Source organism: Curcuma longa, chromosome 7 (genome assembly GCF_044706935.1).
Source record: "Curcuma longa cultivar G26 ecotype Majalengka, Jawa Barat chromosome 7, ITB_CL_G26_1.1, whole genome shotgun sequence".
NCBI lineage: Eukaryota > Viridiplantae > Streptophyta > Magnoliopsida > Zingiberales > Zingiberaceae > Curcuma > Curcuma longa.
The window spans coordinates 5693511-5715681 of NC_133867.1; the positions used below are offsets into that span (position 1 = coordinate 5693511).

Consider the following 22171-nt stretch of genomic DNA (forward strand, 5'->3'; position numbering starts at 1 on the left):
ATGGTTTTTATTTTTTTTTAATTAAAGGGCATTTAAAAAATTTAGATAAATAATTATATTTGATACGGCGGGGCGATTACACTTCATCAAGATATCCCGATAACAACTTAGTACAGTCTAGTCAGTCAGACTACACCTCTTTTGACTAGACTAATTGGAGATGCTTATAATACGGCGGGACGATGACACCTCATCGAAGATAAAGTCATAAGACCGGTTCATTTTTAAAATTAAGAAATCCTAAAATCGATTCACCCAAAGAATAAGAAAAAATATCTCGAAATATTTCTTAAATAAATATTTCAGAATCTTCCTAAAAAACTGGAACGGATATCTTAGAATATTTCTAAACGGATGCTAATATTTCGGAGATCAACTACACTCATGCCTATGGGTATAGGTACGCACACATCTACTCTAATTTTTTCCAAGTCATTAAACTTTTTCCTCGCGTCGAACCCTAACTTGAGTGTCGGAGTGGTTTGCCGAGACCCCCGACACCATTCTAACCCTCTTTTTGAGTACTTTTTTAGGTCCTCTCATCTTTTCAAGCGATTCTCTTCGAGAAACGTGCACGTCAGTAGTTTTGAACTGCCGTTTGAATCATCCATGGTGTATTGACCGGAATACTATTTAAATAAAAATACTATTAATTATGATTTATTTTTTAATAAAATGTATTGTGTAATTGAAAAGATTGGAATATGCAACTTGCGTGGAGAGTCCAGGGATCATTGCACTCTATAAATTAAGTTGAAATATTAAGGGTTGACAATTTGAGTTTAATTAACTTGTTTATTTAATTAATTAGAAGAGGACATTGCTTAAAAGGCTCTTCGAGGTTGACTAAATTACTTTGCCTTAATTGTTTTTTCTAACCTTTCCATCCGCAGTAGTAAACAACGTATTGCTTATGCCTTCATGCCGGTGTTTACTTTCAGTCGTTCACTCGTTTAATTATAGCATGTGCACCATAAAAAAAGCATTAACTGAGATAGATATAATTAAGTGTTAATTGCTTAATTACTTATAATAGATGTCTAACTAACATGTGCATTAAAAGGGCATCCCTCACCAATAATTCATGTACAATTAATATACGAATCTCATTATGTTATTGGGATATAATTAAAATCTCGCATTGAAAATACGTAGAAAAGATCATGAGTTTATAAAATGGAAGATATTGTTATTGGTATGAGATCTTTTAGATAAAGTCTAAAAATAAAACTATGAGGGCTTAGGTCCAAAGTGGACAATATCATACCATTTTGGAGATATTTTGATTCAATCGGTACTAGCAATTGATATCAAAGCTATAGTCTATGTAAAGTCATATGGGAACCTCAGGAAAAATGAAGGAGATAAGGGAGACCCAGATCATGGTAACTCCTAGTAGGTCAGTTGAATCAGATACTAAGCAGTCTTGACGAATCAAGAGGATCAGACATCGAGGCAAGAAGGTCTGATGGGTCAAGAAATGAAAAGATTACGAGTTTATAAGATTGAAAATATCTCTATTGGTATGAGACCTTTTGGGTAAAGTTCAAAAATAAAACCATGAATGTTTAAATCCAAAATGGACAATATTATACCATTGTGAAGATATATTTTGATTCCATTGGTACTAACATATATCTCCCATTTAAATTCTGAACCAGGGACTCGTTCGCGTTGTAGCAGCTACGATTTCGTAGCTGCTACAACGTGAATGGTAAGTGAATAGGATTGAATCTACAAATATGTGTAGCAACTATGATTTCATAGTTGTTACAACGCGCCCCCATCAATTCAGAATTTATACGGGATATAACAATGAAGATGGTGTACTGGATGGTAGTTGGATAATTGTATATAGATTGCTGATAAGATAGAGTGTCCCTTTTGAAGAGGAGCCGCGGATAACCACAAAAGGCAAAGAGATAACAAAAGTATTGTGAGGATAGAATTCATGTAGAGGCGGCCACTCAATGGCTTATCCATGGTTTGAATCATGGTCCATTAGCTTTCTTCCGTAGTAAACAACTTGTCCAATAACTTACAAGATGTGCTTGCCATGCTTGGAACAAGTCAAACCGTTGACCATCTTTCTTTTGCTTAAGGACATGGAAATCACCAGCTGCACATGTTTATTAATTGTTTGTTTGACCACCATGCAGTACTGCAAGCAATGCCAACTTGGCCAAAGGGATGCGTGTAAGCCAAGACAAAGGCAAAAGGTCAACCCAAAAGAGAGACAATCATGGAGGACAAAGTACTTTCTGTACTTATCAAAAGTCAACTCTCTTGGGGAACACATTTAGAATTAGAACCGGCCATGATAATATCAGAGCAAGTGATACATGAAACATATGCGTGATTAGGAAGGTTGAAGCTCTCAGGGAGTAGGGTTGAGTTGTTTACTACGGAACAGATATTGTTATATATAATAGGATCGTTGTTGGAGTCCTGAATTTCATCTTTTGCTATAATGATCAAGAAGGTTGAATCGATAAATTCAGCTATAATTGAGAACAACATTGAGGAGTACTGAGTCCACATTGTGGTCTAGCTGATTTTCACATTCGGTGTTTAATTGTGGGCTTTGACTTGTGAGGTTGACTTTTTACCAATGTAAAGTTTGGTATTTTAAGTCAGCAATAGCCACTTGACTTTGAAGAGATCATTTAGTATATTTTGGAAAAGCGAAGAGACTTTGAGATGTGTAGTTGTTATATTATGAATATTGGAGGTTGAGTAGGTGGGGAAATTAAAGAAGTATGAAAATTAGACTTGTGATTCATGATGAATGTGTTTTTGGCGTAAGATAGAATAGCAATTATTCTAAAAGTTTATTTTTATAGTGGAATTTTAAAGAAAATATCGAAAATCATCAAATAGGAAAAAGAAACCATCTCTAGGTTTAATCAAATAGGTTGATTCAAAATAAAAGATAATAATTCCTAACAACATCTAACAAAGGTTTAAATAGTCTCATAATCCTACGAAGCAAAAAACTAAAATAACCCTAATTATTAGTCTTCTGAAAAAACTTTAAATGATATTTTTAAATCTAAGATTTGGATGTTATAGGCTACACAAATAATTATTTGTAAATTTTAAACGACTTCAATTTAATAGGTTATAGATCCTATTGTTCAACACGATTTAAAAGTTATGATATCTCAAAGCTCAAATCCCCTACATAATTACAAAGTTTTTGATTCAAGGAGTCGCCATTATGCCACAACCGTGTTAGCAAACACAGTCTGGCAATATCGATTGTTGGGCGAACACAATTGATCGAACACAACTGTATTAGAAAGTATGACTTGGCTGTGTTGGTTGTTGGATGCCTTTAATTGATCGAATACGATCGTGTCAGAAAACGATATCGATCAAACTGTGTTCGACTCTATACTTTTCTTCTTTAAGTGGCAATAAGAGACATGATCGTGTCAAAGGACACAGTCAGTCCATGTTTGATATTGAACATCTTAATTGCTGCTTGCTCCATTGCTGCATCGACTTTACTCTCACATTTACTTCGTTTAATTATTTCATTTAATATATCCTTCAAGTTCAATATCAATATTATTACATTAAAGCCCAAGAAAGAGTTCAATTTAACCTGAAATACTAAGATTTTTAGATGAATAATCTCTTGATATGTAAGTAAGGACAGATCTAGGAATTAGAATTGAGAGAGACTTGAATTTAATGAGGTGGTTGAGCTTTGAGTGTGATAAGAGTCAACTTTAATGGGCTAAATAAAATATTTACATAAATAATATTTTTTTTTCTAACTGGAGCTAAGCCAGAATAACCCTAAGAAAGATTCATCTATGTACCATACTAAATAAGACTCTAGAGGAGTTATGTCTATGACAATTAAGGGTTTCGTTTGATCGATCGATGAAATATGTAGTAATTAAAGCACTAAAAAGATAGGGGAAAACTAGAATACGAACAACTACCCGTAACTACGACAACAATATATCGATTCTTGACATAGAAGATGTATTTAAGAAACAAAGTCTACAATGCTTGAGAAGATGAAGTGTGTGTTAATATACATGAATTTAAGTAGGTTCATAGAAAGGTTGTTTATAGATGGTGCACAAGGTCAACTACAAACTTGAATACTTTTGCTTCTTAAAATATTAAAATTGGATAATTAAGCATGCTCATATATGTATTATTAGTTGTCATCATTGAAAAAATTATATATTGTTTCAATTATAGAAGATTAGCATAATTGAAAATAATAATAATAATAATATGAGGATCTTCATTGTATTTTAATTTTAACTTGATTGAATACTAAGTCATCTCACTTGATCTAATTAATCACCTACCAACTAAACAACATTTGCTAACTTATCAAAGATTATTTAATTAATTAGCTTAATTAGTTTATGTTAAATCAATGTTATTATGTAGGTTGTGATTCAATCTTCTATTCAACTCAAGAACCCTAAAGTCAACTCAACGACAAAATAGATTTTCAAAGATCGTGCGGGGCACCTCATCTAAAGTCAACTCTAGTTGACTTTTTTTTCTGCATTAATTCACCACGAAAAAAAACAACAACAACTTGCACAAATCTCATCATCAACTCGATCGATCAGAATTCTTTAATCTTTCTTCCTGATCAATCGAGCTGCATTTATAAAGACCTTCAGGGATCGGAGCTCTTGCTCCGACAGGAAAGATCGCCGGCCGTCGATGCAATTTGATCACGATGAGCAACAGAGTCGGAGCGGCGCCGGAGCGTTCGGACCGGCAGCTGGCCGCCGCCGCAGAGGGCGAGGCGAAGCAGACGGCGGCGCCACGGATGATCTCGAGACGGCACACGAGCGGGCAGCTGAAGAGCTTCGCCGCCCTCTCCAGCAGCCTCCTCCCCGCCTTCGGAGCTGGCCTCGACGGCAGCCACCCGGAGCTCAAGAGATTCGTCATCGCGCCCTTTGATCCTCGATACAGTTCGCCTTCGCCGGAGCTACGCCGATGCACGATCAATACTGGTAGCCAAGTGATCGGATTGTGGATTGGATTTGGGTGCAGGCTGTGGCAGATGTTCCTGATGGTGCTGGTGTTCTACTCGGCGTGGGCGTCGCCGTTCGAGCTGGCGTTCCAGCAGGTGGGCTCTGGCTCTCTCCTGGTCTTCGACCTCGTCGTCGACGTCTTCTTCGGGATCGACATCGTCGTCTCCTTCTTCGTCGCTTACTTCAACCCCTCCACGTACCTGCTGGTGGACGACCGGAGGAAGATCGCCAAGAGGTACCTGCGCTCGCCGGGGCTGGTGATGGACGTGGCCTCGACTGTCCCGTTCCAGATCATATACCGGATTCTCACCGGGAAGAGGAACGGCGGCTCCGTGTTCGGCGTCGTCAGCCTGCTCCGCCTGTGGCGGCTCCGCCGAGCCAGCAAGCTTTTTGCAAGGTATTAACCTGTTCTAACTGTTATTGTAACGACCCGGCTCGTCCGTCCGTAGGAATTCTATTTATCCCGATCTTTATTTTTCTATGGGTCATGAGCCGTCGACCATCGACCATCGACCGTGCCTTTTTGTCTTCCCCAGATTCAAATTCTAGACCTGCAGACTAAAGTACTTTAGTACTAGATTAGAACTTTTTACTTAGTTACCAGATTCAAAGAACTTTAGTACTTTAGCCTGCAGGTCTAGAGTTCGAACTTGGGGGAAGACAAAAATCCACTGAGCAGGGGTGGAAAGTCCTAGTAGGTAACGACACGGTCGATGGTCAACGGCCCATGACCCACAGAAAAATAGAAATCGGGATAAGTAGAATTCCCACGGACGGACGGACCGGATCGTTATAGTTATCGAAACTCGAACTCATGATCTCTAAATCACACAATAACAACTTTACGATCGTATAGACTGGAGAAAGACATCAGATTCCGCTACTTCTGGACAAGATGCGCCAAGCTCGTTTGTGTAAGTCCACCAAACCTACCTCTTGATCCAAAGTATCGATCGAGACCGAGATCGAGATCGAGTTAGGATTACTTTACCGTAATCTTGTTGGAACCCAATCACTTTGAGGGGCTTAGATTGGGAAATTGGGTCCTTGTAGGTGACACTATTTGCAGTGCACTCAGCGGGTTGTGTCTACTATTGGATGGCAATTCACTACCACGACAAGGAACACACATGGATCGGAAGCACAGTTCCCAACTTCGAAGATCGGAGCATTTGGTTGGGCTACACCTACGCCATGTATTGGTCCATCACCACCCTCACCACCGTCGGCTACGGCGACCTCCACGCCTGGAACACCGGCGAGAAGATCTTCACTATCTTCCTCATGCTCTTCAACATCGGCCTCACCGCCTACCTCATCGGAAACATGACCAATCTCATCGTCCACGCCGCCACCCGCACTTTCCTCATGGTAGCCACATAGATACATACATAGTTGCAGATCTACCGGCGAACTTACCGGCGAACTTGTTTTCAGCGAGACACCATACACAAAGTTTCGCGATTCGCGAGCAAGCACCGGCTGCCGGAGGGCATGAGGGAGCAGATGATGGCGCACCTGCAGCTCAAGTTCAAGACGATGGAGCTGCAACAGGAAGAAGTGATCGCCGACCTGCCCAAGGCCATCCGATCCACCATCGCGCAGTACCTCTTCCAACGCACCGTCGAAGGCACGTACCTCTTCAAAGGAGTCTCCAAAGAGTTCACGATTCAGCTGGTGATGATCACCGTCGATCGGTCTCTGTTTCGGTATCGCGATTTCCGACGAGCGTGCTCAAAGCTTGTTGTCGTTGCAGGTTTCGGAGATGCAAGCCGAGTACTTCCCCCCCAAATTGGACATCATCATAGAGAACGAGATCCCGACGGACTTCTACATCATCGTCTCCGGCGCTGTGGTATGTCTCCGACTCGACTCCCCCAATGTTCAAACTCCTCCGCCCTCTAACTTTCCGGCCGGCGATCTTGCAGGATGTCTTGACGTCGAAGAGCGGCACAGAAAAGGTAAGTTTCTCAATCACTCAGTGGGATGAACTCGATTGTTACTGTATCGATTGACGTGAGGTAGTTTTCAGTTTCTGACGACGCTAGGCCCTGCCGACGTGCTCGGAGAGATCGGGGTCATCTTCAACATTCCGCAGCCGTTCACGGTTCGGAGCAAGAGGCTCTGCCAAGTCGTTCGGATCAGCCATCGGCACTTCATGCAGATCGTGCAGCCTTACAGCGCCGACGCGACGATGGTCTTTTCCAACTTCGTTCAGGTTCAGTTCAGCAGCTGCAAATTAAGGCTTCTGGTTCTGTTCTTCAGTGAGATTGCCGGCCATCTGACTAACTATGGTTGGTGTTTTGAACTGCCTCAGTTCCTCAAGGAACTCAGCAAAGACTTAGTCGAAGAGGTGCCATTCGTGCCGGAGGTGCTGAACCAAGTGATCGGAGAAGAACCCTCCGACGAACTGGAACAAATCGATACTGGTTTCGAAGAAGGTATATATTTCTCTCTGTTGGAACAAGCTCACAAAAACTTAATTGCTTTGATCGTGCAGGAGGACAGGCTGAAGCTTACACTCCCACCTCGAGCACTGAGTTAGCCAAGAGAGTGACGATCCATGGATATCGCCCTGGATTGACTGAGAAGGGAGAAACAAGCATTACAGGAAAGCTCGTTTTCCTACCTGATTCAATGGAGGAGCTACTTAGTCTCGCAGGTACGATAAGACGATCGAGAGCATGCTGGAGAGACATGAGATGATCAATTTCAGAAGGTAATGGCTGATGATTTTGTTTTGTGTGCAGAGAGTTCGTTTGGGATGCAGAAGGAGCAAAGTTTTTTCAGCTGATGGTGCTGAAATCGATGAGATATGCACCATTAGGGACGATGATCACTTGTTCATATGCTAGGAGATGCATCAAGCTGCAATGGGTCTATCAGTATTGTGTGGCTGTATATAAGTTTCTTGGTGTGAATTTGGAATAAATTTTGACTATCGATGATCGATTTGGTTTAGATTCGAAGGAGTATAATTTTGATTCGTATATTTTTGGATTGTGTTATAGGTCAATGAATCATGGCTTGTATATGATCAATCAGTTCCTGAGGTATAATTGAGTTAGTTATTATAGGACAGACTTGCTGAAGTAGATAAGGATTGAATCTCGATGAAACTGAGCTTTTTCGATTTACCTTTTCACATATGGTTGTGAATTGACTACGTGAAACTGCTAGGTGATGAATTCTATCTTTTGCTGAAGTATATGATATGTCAATCTAAATTGTCGCACCATTTGATTCGGTATATAGTTGATAGAAGGTTTTATTAGGACAAACTTAGAAATTTAGGTTGAAAAGATGGACAATTTGTAAGATGGTGATCTCGTCTGAGATCAAGATAAGATACTTTAAAGATCGGTTGCAATTATTAGTTGGATCAGTCGTTCAAAAGAGTTAAAAGTTTCAAACTACTGAGTGCGAAGATCTTCAAATAGGAGTGTAGAAAGATTTAAGAAAGATGCTAGTAGGATAGTTGAGTGAGGTTCGGCTTGACCATATAGATGTTCAAGTCAGATTTTTAGAGATAGATGGAGAAAATAAATAAAATAAAAAGTATAAAATAATTGAATTGTTTGCTTTGATGTTAAAATCGGTTGAAAAGATGATCTTGATTTTTAAAGGGCATATTCTTTCTTTTCTTTATTGAGGGACATCTCTTTTGATGATAGATATTTTAACCAATATATCCCTTAGTGATCAGTGCTTTAACAATCACCAAATCAAATTCTAATTTAGACTGACTACATTCGAAGTTGACTCAAATTAAGTTGTTTTGAGGAATGCTTTTGGGATTGATTTGGTTGGAGCTTGGGTTAACCTGATTCAAGTTTAGCTTAACTCAATTTGATCAGATCTGAACTCGACTTAAATTAGGTTATCGAATCCAAGCTCATATTGACTTTGACTTTTAACTTAACTTGATATTTAATTTGACTATACCATATGGTACTTTCTGAACTATAAATAAATTGGACATTCGTTAGTGTTTATTCGATAAAGCTCATTTATATTTATTTAATAGTAAAATAATGTATAAAATAAGTTAATATTTATGAATAAAATCTGTGAATAATTAATAAATTTATTTATGTAAAATTTAATTCAATTTTAAATACATAAAATATAATCATTTATAATTTTTATAATATTAAATTATTTATAATATATTTAAAAAATAAAAATGAGTTTTTACCATTTTAATAAATACAAGTTTTATTCGCACAATAATAGGAAATTAAGTGCTTTTGACTTTTGAGGGTAATTCAGCAAAAAGGAAACAAACCCTACCCGAATCTTCGCCGTCTAGATCGCGAAGCTCGTGGGCGGCGACAATTCCTTCTGCAATAGATCTTCCGCTTCGATCGCAATCCGATCGAAGAGTTCTTCTTCTAGTCCCCCTCGTCCATTCCCAATCTCTCTCCATCGGATCTCTAAGTTGGAGATCTCCTTCTCTACTGTTTCATCCTCCAGTTACTCATCGTCTTGCAATCCTTACCCTTACGCTCGCAGACTCGCCGTCGTCCAACAACGCTGAGTAGCGGACGATCTGTGTGTTGCCTGGGGAACGGCGTTACAGCAAGGTAATGCCCCACGCGTGGTTACCCGTTCCTGCTGAGCGCTTGCTTGTTCCTCTTCGCAGGGACAGATAGCAAGTGATCTTCTCTTCATCACCGGTAGTTCACAGGTAACATTGCTTATTAATCTCATAGTCATTATATACTTCAATTCAGCAAGTAACAGCTTTCATTTGGTAGGAGAACACATACACCAGCTAAAGTAGCACAATATTATAATTCATATATTTAGTTTTAAACATTCAAAGCTTAAACAAAAATCAATTATATGATTCAATGCACATTGATCTAATACCACGAGGAAACGAAATCATGAGCTTATCCATTAGTTGAAATGTTTTGTGTAGGTTCTGGTTTCAGATTTAAGCCTGATGGCTTGGGGTAATTATCAGTAAATGGAACCAATTTCATATCGTGATGCATGTTGGCATGACTAATGTTTAACCCCTGTTGGTAGGTCAGAGATTATAATCTTTACCTTATGACTAGTTACTCAAGCTGTAGCTTCTCACGATTTGTTCAAAGATAACGAGTAACATTAATCACTGATGTAAATAGTGTTTTCAACAATTGTATCATCTGATATTCTATATGCTTAATGACATGGAATATTAAGTATCAATCAATCCTTGATATTGCGCTAGATCAGACTCTTACCTTTTGAAATAAGTATCTTGTAACTAAACTGGTATTCAAATAGAATTTATTGCAGAATAAGGAAAACCATAGCATAATGATGAGGAACTCACTCCATGGAGGAGGAAAGTAAAGCTCTCTTTTTTCCCCCTAAAGCTAACTGAGATTTTCTTCTCCACCCAATTCCCTTTTCCTCTATTTATCAAAATTTTAACAATCCTATACTTTGTTCTTTTCTACATCTTCTTTCTTTCTTTCTTCTTCTTCCTCCTCCCCCTTATTTCTTTTTACTGCACAATGCTCACCAAATCTCACTTTTCTTCTTCTCCTCCTCTTTCCTCTCCTCTTCTTTTCCTTTTGCGTCTTTCCTCTTCTTACCCTTGTTTCTGTTCACTGTGACTTCTCTTTAACCACGGCCTACTACTTCATCCACAGTCCCCTACAGCGCTCACCCCTTCTTCTTCCTCCTAATCAACAACCTACTTTCTATTTAGAGAAAGTAATTTCTAGCAATGTTGGACATGATACAAGCGTGACTAATCTTGAGGCATTAATTATGTGAACTAACAATGATCGCACAACAAAACATAATGACGCAACACTTCTTGAATCATTTGCACTGTGTTCTTGCATCTTGAATTTCTTAGCATATTGTGTTTTTTAATAATTAACTATCTTATGGTTACAGTAGAACTCCCAACCTAAGACTTATGTACTTTGCAATTCATATTTGCGTTTTACATTTTACTTCGTTATCTATTTTATTTTTTTATGGACAAAAATCTAAATTGCTCTAGGAAAGTTTGGCTTTCAGGAAAAACGGAGAAGAAATGGATCACTTTAAGGGCCCTAATGATGTTCATAAATTTTGTTGGGGCCAAAAAAGAGGAATTGGAGGTGCTAAGAGAAATATGCAATTTTACGAGTCATTTATGATCGACGATGTCACCTACTCATTGTATGACTCGGTATACCTCTTCAAGGAGGATGTGCGTGAGCCTTATATTGGAAAACTAGTTAAGATATGGGAACAACCAGACCACAAGAAGAAAGTGAAGATTTTATGGTTTTTCCGCCCAAATGAACTCGAGAACTATTTGATAGACACTCCACTAGAGAAGGAAATATTTTTAGCCACCGGAGAAGGTGTCGGTCTTTTCAACATCAACCCATTGGAAGCTATTATCGGCAAGTGCTGTGTGATTTGCACTTCAAAAGACGAGAGGAATGCACAACCATCAGATGAAGACTTGAAAATGGCTGACTACATATTCTACCGCACTTTCGATGTTCAAACCTGTACGATATCTGAAAAGATTGACGATAAGATAGCTGGTGTAGAAGCAAAGTTTCTTTTAAATCGGAAAGGTCAGTAGCCAATCTGATAGCTGGTGTAGAAGCAAAGTTTCTTTTAAATCGGAAAGGTCAGTAGCCAATCTCCAAATTTGAGCCAAAAGGTGACACTCCTAAAGTAGGCCAAGTTATCAGAAATGACTGTGATACTGCTAACAAACAATCCAAGGACAGGAGAGATTCTGTTGGTGGCAACAATGTTCACAATTCAGATTATGCTATGCGTTAGATCTCCCAAAAAGTTGAGAACTTTTGTGGAAGCCTTTGATAATACTGGTTCTAAGCAAGCATCAAGTCAAGTCTAATGGTCTTTGTTCTTTGAATCAGTTGTGCCAAGAATTTCCTAAACCAAGGAACATGATCAAGTGGAAAGTATCTGAGAAGAGGAATGTGGTCGACAGCAAAACCAAAACCTTCGATATATTGGTGAAAAAGTCAGCCTCTTTGTTTAGCATCATACAAAAGTTTGAACTCTGGAAGTCGTAGAGGCCGCTAAAAGATCGGTGCATTTGCGGTATTACTCTCGACTAAATTTATATTTTGAATAGCAATTCTATGTATTGAACCTAGTGTATTCTCATTGTTTTGTGCTAAATTCTTTAAAAAAAATGATATGCTACATGAAAAATATAGTATGAAATTCAACATGACATACTCAACTGCATGGATGTGGGTCCCACTGCATGGATGTGAGATCCAATGTATGGAGTGTGTTGTGTTGAATTTCATGCTACATTTTTCATGTAACTTATCATTGCTCATTATTTTGCTTGATTATTTACCGAATTAGATCAAAGTTATGGGGAAATGTTTTTTTTATTGTATTTATAATTTAATGTATAATAATAAATGATTTCTATTGATATACACAAAATATAAAAATGTCTGTATTTTTTTACCATTTTTTTAATTAGCCAAAAATGGTATGGTTGAGAAGGTAAGCAAAATTGCAGCACGATCATCACGTCGGCGTTAACGGTCGACTGTCGGCGAAGACGACGAGATGATCGCCGTCTCGTAGAAGCTTCACGTCGTCCACCAGCGCGCCGTCCTTGGTCGTTACTTTCACCTTGCCCTTTACGGCGAACTTCTTCGCCGCCATCTCTTGCAGCTCCTGCATCGACTTCGGCAGCGCCACCAGCTTCTTCGCGGTGTCGCCCCTCTCGGGGCAGCTCACCGTCACCCGCGCCAAGTTCCCGCGCTGCTGCCGCCTTCCGCCGCCACTGCCCATTTGCCTTGGAGGGCTTGCTACTACCGGGGGCGTGCTGCCCTGCGCCGGCCGGACTTCTAAATTGGCGGCCGACAGGACCCCGATCAGCGAGTTCGAGTAGTCAGGCGACTGCCTCTCGGCCGAAGCCGCGGTGGCGGTGCCACCGCCGGCGTTCGGTTTCGGAATGTATGGTTCGCTGCTGAACCGCCGGGGTCCCGCCGGATGCGGCGGCTTGGCTGCGCCGGGACTGCCAGCTCCCTTCGCGCCGTCGAACAGCGCCTTGATCTCCTCGTGGCTCTGTTGGTCGGCCAGCCCCCGCGGCGTCCACCCCTGGGCGTCGGCCTTATCCACGTCGGCCCCGTGCCGGACCAGGAACTCCGCCACCGCGACATTCCCCTCGCAGACGGCGCGGTGGAGCGCGGTGCCGCCGTCGTTCTCCGCCGCAGCGAGAACGTCTCCTCCCCACCGGAGCATATCCTCCAGCAGCCGGACACTGTTCTGCGCCGCGGCCGCGCAGGCGCAGCGACCCATGTCGCCAGCCGAGAGCTCGCCGCCGTTCTCCGCCAGAATCTTCGCCACTCTCTCGTGCTTCCCCAGGATCGCCTCCCACAGCGGCACATTCCCCTCGCAATCTGCACGAACAAATCAATCCGGCGATCAGATTCAGATCAATCCTCCAACAGAAGCAGAAGAATCAATCCCACACCTCTGCTGTTCGGATCGGCGCCATAATCCAGCAAGAGCTTCACACAGTGCTCGTTCCCCTTCGCCGCCGCGATATGCTATTTGCCACAATCAACCAAACCCTAGGTCAAACTACATCGACTTCGTATCGACAGATGAACATGTATGGTGCTAGATTCAGACCATGGCGGTGCGCCCTTCATCGTCCGACTCATTTGGATCCAGACCTCGTCTCAGCAGCTGCTGCAGCAGCACTTCGTCTTCCCTAACGACGGCGAAAGAGAGGGTGAGAGGCAGATCCACTCTGCCTCTGGTCATCATGCTCTCTATCTCCCTCAGCAGCCCTTGCATCCATGGATCGTCCCCTTGCTTCCTGAAATACTGAAGAAGGTTGTTGGCGATCACGGTCCCGTCGCCGACGTTCGCCTGAACAATGCTGAGGAAGGCGGTGCGGTTCAGGCGAAGGAGCTGGCACAGCGATCTCGTCCGAACCGTGAACAGCTGAGGACGGTAGCAGAGGACACCGAGCTCGCCGACCAGATCCCCTTTCTTAACCACCCGAACGATCTGCGTACAGACGCCGGTGTCAAACCAATGCACAAGCAGCATCAACAATGAATCACACAACCAACTTGCCTCCTCCGATCCGCTCCGGCTATCGATCAGCTCCGCGGTGCCGGTCGCGAGGATATAGAAATCGGTCGGCCCTTCGTTCTGCAAGATCACATCTTCCCTGGGAGGATAGTACTCGCCTTTCATCTCGGAGACCTTAAAGATCGACACACCATCAGTTGCAAGGCTTGATCAATGCCCACGACATGTTTGCTTACAGCATTTACCAGTTGAAACAGCATGTCGGGAGAAACCCCCTGAAACAAGTAGACATTTTGGACGAGGGGGAAGAACAAGTAGTGCGAAATGCTCGATCTGATAGCTTTCGGAAGAGCATCCATCGTCTCCTGCTGCTGAAGCCCTTCGGAGTCCGTCCTGAACTTCAAGCTGAGATGAGAGATCATCTGCTCCTGCAGCCTCTCCGGAATCTGGTTTCTCCGAGCAAAACTCGACGCCGCTTGGATCGTATCCCTCTGCGTACACAAGAGAATCAGTTTGGTCTACAGATTGGAAGAAGGTGTGCAAGTAGAACTCACTCACTCACATATTTTCTGGTTCTGGTAGTGCCGTGGACGACCAAATTGGTCATGTTTCCGATCAAGTAGGCATCCAAGCCCATGCCGAAGAGCATGAAGAAAAAGTTGAAGAACTTCTCCCAAGTGTTGACAGGGTGCAAGTCGCCGTAGCCGACGGTCGACACGGTGGTGATGGACCAGTACATCGCCGTCACATAACTGATCCAGAAGCTTTGTTCGTGGAAATCTTCGGTGACGATGCCGATCCAGGTGTTCTTCGGATCGGGGTACTTCGCCGCAAGTAGGAAGAAGAAGCAACCGCCGCAGTGCACGGCGAAGATCGTCACGCTGACGAGCTTTGCGCATCGAATCCAGAAGTAACTCAAGCTTTTATCCTTCTCCCATCTGATGATTGATCGCAAAGACTGATTCCGATGAGTCTAGAGCAGTGTTTTCGGAAGAAGGGGGATGTTTGATTTGTACCGAGCAAACATGGCGCTGACTCGCCGGAGGCGCCAGAGGCGGAGCATGTTGAAGATGCCGTAGGACTGGAGATCGGGCGGCAGCAATCTGAGCATGAGCTCGGAAGGGATGGTGGAGACGATGTCGAGGATGAACCAGCTGGTCAGGTACCTCTTTGCGATGAGCTTTGGGTCGTCGACTAGGAGGTAGGTGGCGTGGTCGAGGTAGGCCACGAAGAAGGTCAGGACGATGTCGACGGCGAAGAAGGCGTTGACGATGTTGTCGGCCAGCCGGAAGGGGCCGTTGTTCTCCTGGAGGAAGCCGAACTCGAAGGGGGAGACCCACGCCGTGTAGAGCACCAGCATGAACAAGATGATCTCCCAAGTCCTGCGCGCGCAAATCAGTTGGTAACTTTTTCACTTTGCCTCTGAAATTTCAAATATTTTCACTTTAACCCTCACTAAGTAGCCTGGTACTTTTTCAAATCAACCCAGATAATTTATGAATTTTCAGATAAGTCCATCTAATTCAAAAAAACATATAGGATTGTTTCTCCACGATTTTGATATTCTGCGCGACTCCCTTGCTCGTGCGCGCCCGTGCGCAAATGTGGGAACTCGACCCCCGCTACTTCCCTCGTTCGTCTCACACCGGGCCTGAACGTGAGCGCCAGATCTAACCGTCCAAATATGGGAATGTGGCACGTGCCGTTTTCGATCAAATCGCGGTCCGCCCGACCCCCGCCGCTTCCGCCCGCCCTCGTTGTGTCGTCCGCCGCCCTCGACCCCCGCCGCCGACCTCCGGCCACCGCCCTCGGTCCGCCGGACCGGGTCCGATCGACGCGCCACTCGTCGGCGCGTCGGTCGGTGTCGGATTCTGGCCGAATTGTGGACTGAAATTTGACGCAATTTGGCCTGAACGCGGTTGGCAGTGGCACGTGCCGTTTTCGGCCAAATCGCGGCCGGAGACCGGCCGGGGAAGGACCGCCGTCGATTTGGCCGGAAACAGCGCGTGCCACTGTCGGTCGCTTTCCTATCAAATCGCATCGGATTCTGGCCACAATTTGATAATCCGACGCCGACCGACGCGTCGGCGAGTGGCGCGTCGATCGGGCCCGGTCCGGCGGCCGGCGATGACCGGACAGCACGGCGAGGGCTGTTGGAAGCGACGGGGGTCAACTGTGTTGCGCACGGGGTCGTGCAGAATATCAGTTCTATATTTCTCCATCTTAAGGGCAAAATGAAATTTCAAAGTTTAATTAGGGAAAACAATTAGTCTACCTATATTTTTTAACATAGGGAGAGACGATAAATTTACGAAGCTTGACTCGGATGGGTGTTTCGGCCGCCGAGGGAAGGGAGGATGTCGTTGAAGATGCTGTATTGGCTACCATATTTTGACATCTCCTTGTCTATTGGCTCATCGTCGCATATGATTGACATGTTGAACTTTTCATCCTCCTTCCCTAGCTTCTCCATTCTTGCCTTAATCCTTCTTGTTTTAATATTTTTTGTTGTTTCTCTTAATTAACTTGTTTGTTTTTCCATCTCTAACGACCTTCGTTTAGTGAATTTGGAATGGATGACCGCAATATTTTCTTAGGCAAGAGCTATCTTTGGATAGAGATGCCTCACCTGGCTTTATATATATATATATATATATATATATATATATATATATATATTACAGAAGAAGATAAAATGTATTTAGGTTGGAATTTTAATCTATTTATTAGTTTTGTTTTTATTTATTTTTGATTCATCATAAAAATAAAATAATTTGATCTCTACCCATTAAAACTTAGAATATAGAATGCTAAAAATCCCTTATAACTTAGTAACATTATCTAATTTATTTAATAATTTTCTTAGAAATTTTTTTATTTGGAATACAACAAGCTAGAAGGGCTGGGCTAAGCAAAAGTTTGATTAAATTGAACAAAGTTAATTGAATTGATCAAATTTAAAAATTTAATTTAGGTAATTCAGTTCGATTTCTATTTTAAAATTTCTTACTCGATTATAGCGAATAAACTAACGAAATTAATTAAAATAAAAAAATAATTGATAAATTTCTAAGTAAATAAATTTATAAATTTTTAACTAATTGGTAAATTTTTCATAATATTTTAAAAAATTTAATTATTTTGGTTAATTCGATTTTTGATAGAAATAATCGATGTTTTATCGGTTCGGTTTGTTTGATTTTTATTTGAAAATTTGATCGGTTCGATTAGTTTGAAAAAATTTAGTTTGGTTCGATTTCGATTAATTCAGTTGATTTGGTTCGATTTTAATTGAATACTCAGCCTTAGCTAGAAGAGGAGCCTTGACGTAAATGGTCACAATTTTGAGTTGCGGAAATAACCTTTTGTAATATAAGATAATGTTGTATACAATAGACCTAATATAGTTTGACCTTTGCTCGAGACCCCGTATTGATGAAAGCTTCATCAAATTGTCCTTTGAATAGAACAAGCTAATTGTTCACTCCTCTAAGAGCATCTTTTAAGAATGTAGTAGAGTCCATTGGTGTTACTCAAAAACTTTGTTTGGTAAAATAACATTTGATCTCCCATTCAAATCGGTCCAAGGTGTTGGTGATGCGGAAGAAGTTTAGATCACTAGAGGAGAAGGGTGAATAATGAAATCTATGAGTTAAAATTTCATTTTCTCTTACTAATGATTTAACAAAGACACACGTTAATCAAAAATAAATACAACATAAAAAGAAGCGGCTCGATACTTGGTTTACAACTCACGATGTTGCTAGTCCAAGAATTATGAAAGTACATCCACTATGTTCTCCTCTTAGAAACAATTCGAAGGCGGAGAAACCTTTTATAATGATTAAGCATGAGAGTAATTAAAAATTGAAACAGAACTATTTGAGAGTGTATTGTGTTTTGTTTTTCAAACTTCAGTCCCTTTTATAGACTTCATCTTGATCTAACCATTGTGTTAACATAGCACCTTTGAGTCACCCAAACGTCTTTCAGTCGACTTAATCTTTGTTGATGCTGCTTTAGGTTTTATATGCTTCTACAACAGCTCAATAACAGCTTTGGATGAGTCAATGACCTCTGGTCCCCTAGAGACTGTTGACGTGATCGTTCTGATCCATTTTAACAATGGGTCTGGATGACTCAACATCAACTTTCGATCATCTAAAATACTTCTGGTTGTTTGGAAGATGGTTAACCTTTAGTCTTTTGTCAAAACTTTATTATCTCCGATGCTCCTAAGTCATTGAGTACATTTGTGTTCTCTTAAGTCCCTATACATATAAATATACATATTAAAATTACAACAAGATATAACTTAAACTTATTTGACAACATATCAAAACATCATTTGGGGTGCTAACACAAGGGAAAAACAATAGGTGTGAGAAGACATATATGTTTTTCGATAAATTGTGGTTTCACATCTAACGTAGTGAATGTTCGTTCCCGGGCCATTCTTGACCCGTGCTTCGCCATTGCTTGGATCAATTGGTATTCGAGCAAAGTCGTTTTCCTTTACATGTTAAGATAGAAGGGAAGAGGAAACATGAGTCAAGAAGGATAGAAGCCAAAAAAAAAGAAACTACTAAACCTATCAATATGCCAACTTAGCATAACAAGTCCGAACTAACTACAAATGCACCTCCTTTGCGAAAGAAAAATGCACGAGTGAGTCGGAACGACACAATGTTTACGATAGTAACACAAAATCGAACAAAGATAGCACAAAATTCGCAATCGATATATTACTATAAGAAGATGGATCACACAAATTAACTTCTAACACTCCTCTTGATGTCTTTTTTACTTCAACAAAAATGTGAAATCTGCCATCTTGCGACTCCCACACGATCGACTCCACGACCATATATGAGGAGATTGATGTCTATCTTACAAAACTTGAACAATAGTCGATAAATGACCACATTAATCATCAATTAATAAGGCGTGTTTAGCCATAATCCCCTGTTTTAATGCTCTTCGTAACCCTTTCAATTGGCGCGCAATCTCCTGCACCAATTCAATTCCCTCAGCTCCATGCCGCAGCGCAGCGAGGGCCTGCCCGAGGAACTCCCGATCTTCTTCGATCGCCTCCATCCTCTCGATCAATCTCGACACCTCATCCTTCAAGCTTCCGATCTCTGGATCTTCTTCTCCGGTCTCCTCGCCGGCCAATGGCGGCGGCGGCGGCTGCTTGGCGGAAAACAGAGCGAGCTTCTTCTGGAGCCTCTTTAAGCTATCGGACACCTGAAACTTCTCCTGTTCGAGGTTCAGTAGCAGATCCTTGACGCCGCAGGCGGCGCCGCAAAGCTTAGTGGAGAAGGAGGAGGAGGAGTCTCTTGCTTCGAGCTCGGCTTCCATCTCGAGGCATTCCTTCTCGCGCTCGTCGAGCAGCTCGTTGAGCTTCTCGATGGCCTCCTGGTCGTACTCGGCCTGCTCTTCGAGCAGGCGGAGGTACTGCGAGGCCTCCATCTGCATGGCTGCTTTCTCCTCCTGCAGGCGCGTGATCATCGCCATCGCCTCGTTCACCGCCACCGTCGACGCGCTCCGCTCCTCCTCGAGCTCCTTGCACAGCGCGCTGATGGACTTCCTGTCCATCTCCACCTGCTGCTTCAGCCGGGCGATGGAGGTCTCGCCCTCGACGTCGGACACGATGGCGGCGCAGTCGCGCACGTCCATGCTCGAGTTGCTCCGGGTGATGGAGAACCGGCTGGCGAGGCTCTGCAACGCCGCCGCCGAAGCGTCGCCGGGCTTCAGGTCGTCCGTTCTCGGACTAGCCGTGGCTTCGTTGCTCCACAGAGAGTCGAGCGCCCGCGAGAGGCGCTGCTTTAGATCCTCCTGTGCGCGGGAAGACTCCTTGCCGGCGACCATCTCCGAGAAGCGCGGGGAGAGAATGAATCCTCTGTTCCCCAACGCCTTCTTGAAGCTGTTTCCCCGGACGGCTGGATCAAGAACGCGCCGTTCAATCGAAAACAAGCAAGAATCGTTGGCAAATCACGGCATTAAACGAAGGCTCAAAGCTTTTACATGATTCGTTGGATCGATGGACTTGTTCAGGATGGTTCTTGACTTCGCCGTTTAACTTCATCGCGCCGGGTGTGCAAGGATGGATCAGTTTCTCGGGCACTTTCTCCGTCGATGCTATTTTCGGCGAGGTCCGGTAGCTGAAGGGCAGGCTTGGTGGCAGCCGGCGGCGCGACCCGGATTTCTCCTTCGCGGCTTTGGTCGCACGAGACAGAGGATAGCCATCGCAGTTCTCCGAGAGCGACGCCTCCGAGTCGGAGTCGGAGGGCAGCTTCAGCTCGTCGTACGGTTCGACGGCTCGTGCTCGTTTCGTCTGCTTCTTCTTCGTTGGCGGACGCTGGAACGTGGCGGAGCAGCATGAGCACACGCTCGTACCGGCGGGAGTTGGCCGGAGTTTATGGTTCGACGACGGCGGATTAGCCTCGCTGGAAATGGCGCCGTCTCCCTCGTACTCGTCGTCGGGTTTCGTCAAGAGCTTTCTCCCGAGGAGAGTGTAGGTCTCGTGGCCGGCGGCGGGGACGGTGGTGGAGGAGAGGAGGCAGGCGCGGCACATGGCGCGGAGGTCGCCGAGCTTCTTGTGGTCGTGGCAGTAGACCATGGAGGAGATCTCCACCTTGTGCGCATGGCAGAATAGACTCTTATAGAAGCCGTGCCGCTCGCCGCCGCCGCCGAGGAGGTTGTCCAGGCGGGAGCAGAGGAGACAGGGCGGCGGCAAGTTGCAGAAGCGGGCGAATCGGGTGGCGAGGTAGGCCAAGGCGGCGTTGTGGAGGAGGAACGCGATCAGGAAGCATTCGCAGATGGAGGTTTTGTAGAAGGCAAAGAAGCCGAGAGATTCAGCGGCGCCGGCCATGGCCGGAGGGGGAACATAGAGAAGAAAATAGAAGAGGGAGAGCAGCCAGCTGCCTTATCCTTCTACTGCTCCTCCTTCCGCGGCCTCTGCGTTTGCCTTCCCTTAACTCCGATCCTCTTGTCGGCCAAGGCAATTCGATGGCTTGCTTAAAATCGGATGGCGGAGAAGCGACGCACGGCCGCCGGAAACGGCCACAGCGGCGGACGACGAGGGATGAATCGCCAAAATAAGAAAAAGAATTGAGCAAAACTTCAAACAGGCACCCATTTTACATTTATTATCAAAAAACACCCTCCATCTCCATCAAAAGGACATCCTCCTTATCTTTACATTATTATAGTAATTATAAAATTATTACATAATTATAATATTATAATTTACTAGATATTATAATATAATATTATTAATATAAATAAAAATAAATTATTTATATTATAAAATTTATAATTATTATAATATTATATTAATTTGTATTAATCAATATTAATTAAAAATTTAATATTTATATTATAAGAATTATAATATTATCAGAATCAAAATATTATTATAATATAATATTGATAAAAAAATGAAATACATATATTATAATAGTTTTGAATTATAATAGTATCCATATTAATTTAAACTTTAATAAATATCATCTTTTTAAAAAGCATAGGATTCAGTATTGACTAATATTCATATTAATTGAGTGTTATTAATTGAACCGTTAATGTATAATTATGACATCCACTCACATTGATTATAACATTAGTGTTAATACCCTTATATTAACACCAATATAGATACTCTAACTATTTTATTATTATATTAATCAAAATTTAAATATCTACATCTTAACAATTATAAATAATAAAAACTGTAATATATTTAGATTTATTTATATTGATCAAAATTAAAATATTTATATTATAATAATTATCCGTTATAATAACATCAAAAATAAAAATATACTAACACAAAATAAAATGCCCTTTCGAAGTCTCTTTTAATTTTTTCCAAAAGAATTATACACGTTTAAATGGACATGGACAATTTCTTTCTTTCTTTTTCAATTTTCCCCTTACAAAATCTCTATTTTCGAAAATTCTAAAAATACTGGCATATTAAATTTAAATTAAATATTTGTGCGTGTTTTAAATTCCATACGAATGAATATCACAATTGTTTGGGACAAAAGTAGAAAACAACAATGCTAAAAATAAACATGGACAAT

At 42.3% G+C, this 22171-nt stretch overlaps 4 protein-coding genes across 4 annotated transcripts; 2 read left to right on the forward strand and 2 right to left on the reverse strand.

The window, feature by feature from the left end:
- The first annotated feature begins 4664 nt into the window (after window positions 1-4664).
- LOC141832004 (potassium channel KAT4-like) lies at window positions 4665-8016 on the forward strand. The gene is given in 12 exon segments (XM_074719462.1): window positions 4665-4959; window positions 5041-5421; window positions 5881-5938; window positions 6078-6395; window positions 6462-6701; window positions 6781-6879; window positions 6953-6985; window positions 7057-7242; window positions 7342-7465; window positions 7525-7686; window positions 7775-7800; window positions 7802-8016. Coding segments are annotated over 12 exon segments (1941 nt in total). The 5' UTR covers window positions 4665-4723; the 3' UTR covers window positions 7880-8016.
- Window positions 8017-9316: 1300 nt separating this feature from the next.
- On the forward strand, window positions 9317-12165 carry LOC141831673 (protein ANTI-SILENCING 1-like). Its single transcript, XM_074719085.1, has 2 exons — window positions 9317-9714; window positions 11055-12165. The coding sequence occupies exon 2, from the start codon at window positions 11071-11073 to the stop codon at window positions 11614-11616; it is 546 nt and encodes a 181-aa protein (XP_074575186.1). The 5' UTR covers window positions 9317-9714; window positions 11055-11070; the 3' UTR covers window positions 11617-12165.
- Window positions 10708-16469, reverse strand: LOC141831672 (potassium channel AKT1-like). The gene is made up of 9 exons (XM_074719084.1): window positions 16357-16469; window positions 15098-15463; window positions 14644-15019; window positions 14327-14572; window positions 14124-14255; window positions 13671-14054; window positions 13510-13585; window positions 12594-13435; window positions 10708-10719 (listed from the first exon to the last, which is right to left on the reverse strand). The coding sequence occupies exons 1-9, from the start codon at window positions 16467-16469 to the stop codon at window positions 10708-10710; spliced, it is 2547 nt and encodes an 848-aa protein (XP_074575185.1).
- A 2538-nt stretch (window positions 16470-19007) lies between these two features.
- Window positions 19008-20955, reverse strand: LOC141832507 (putative myosin-binding protein 5). The gene is made up of 2 exons (XM_074720010.1): window positions 20109-20955; window positions 19008-20023 (listed from the first exon to the last, which is right to left on the reverse strand). The coding sequence occupies exons 1-2, from the start codon at window positions 20953-20955 to the stop codon at window positions 19008-19010; spliced, it is 1863 nt and encodes a 620-aa protein (XP_074576111.1).
- Between the last annotated feature and the right edge of the window lie 1216 nt (window positions 20956-22171).

What these genes read in the sequence shown, in the direction of transcription:
- LOC141831673 (XM_074719085.1), top strand. Translation starts at nt 11,071, where the DNA reads ATGGATCACTTTAAGGGCCCTAATGATGTTCATAAATTTTGTTGGGGC.
- LOC141831672 (XM_074719084.1), bottom strand. Translation starts at nt 16,469, where the DNA reads ATGGTAGCCAATACAGCATCTTCAACGACATCCTCCCTTCCCTCGGCG. An exon ending in CTACCAGAACCAGAAAATAT is followed by an intron (nt 14,573 to 14,643) that starts GTGAGTGAGTGA and finishes TTGTGTACGCAG; the next exon opens with AGGGATACGATCCAAGCGGC. An exon ending in CCGACATGCTGTTTCAACTG is followed by an intron (nt 14,256 to 14,326) that starts GTAAATGCTGTA and finishes TCGATCTTTAAG; the next exon opens with GTCTCCGAGATGAAAGGCGA.
- LOC141832507 (XM_074720010.1), bottom strand. Translation starts at nt 20,955, where the DNA reads ATGGCCGGCGCCGCTGAATCTCTCGGCTTCTTTGCCTTCTACAAAACC. An exon ending in CCATCGATCCAACGAATCAT is followed by an intron (nt 20,024 to 20,108) that starts GTAAAAGCTTTG and finishes TTCTTGATCCAG; the next exon opens with CCGTCCGGGGAAACAGCTTC.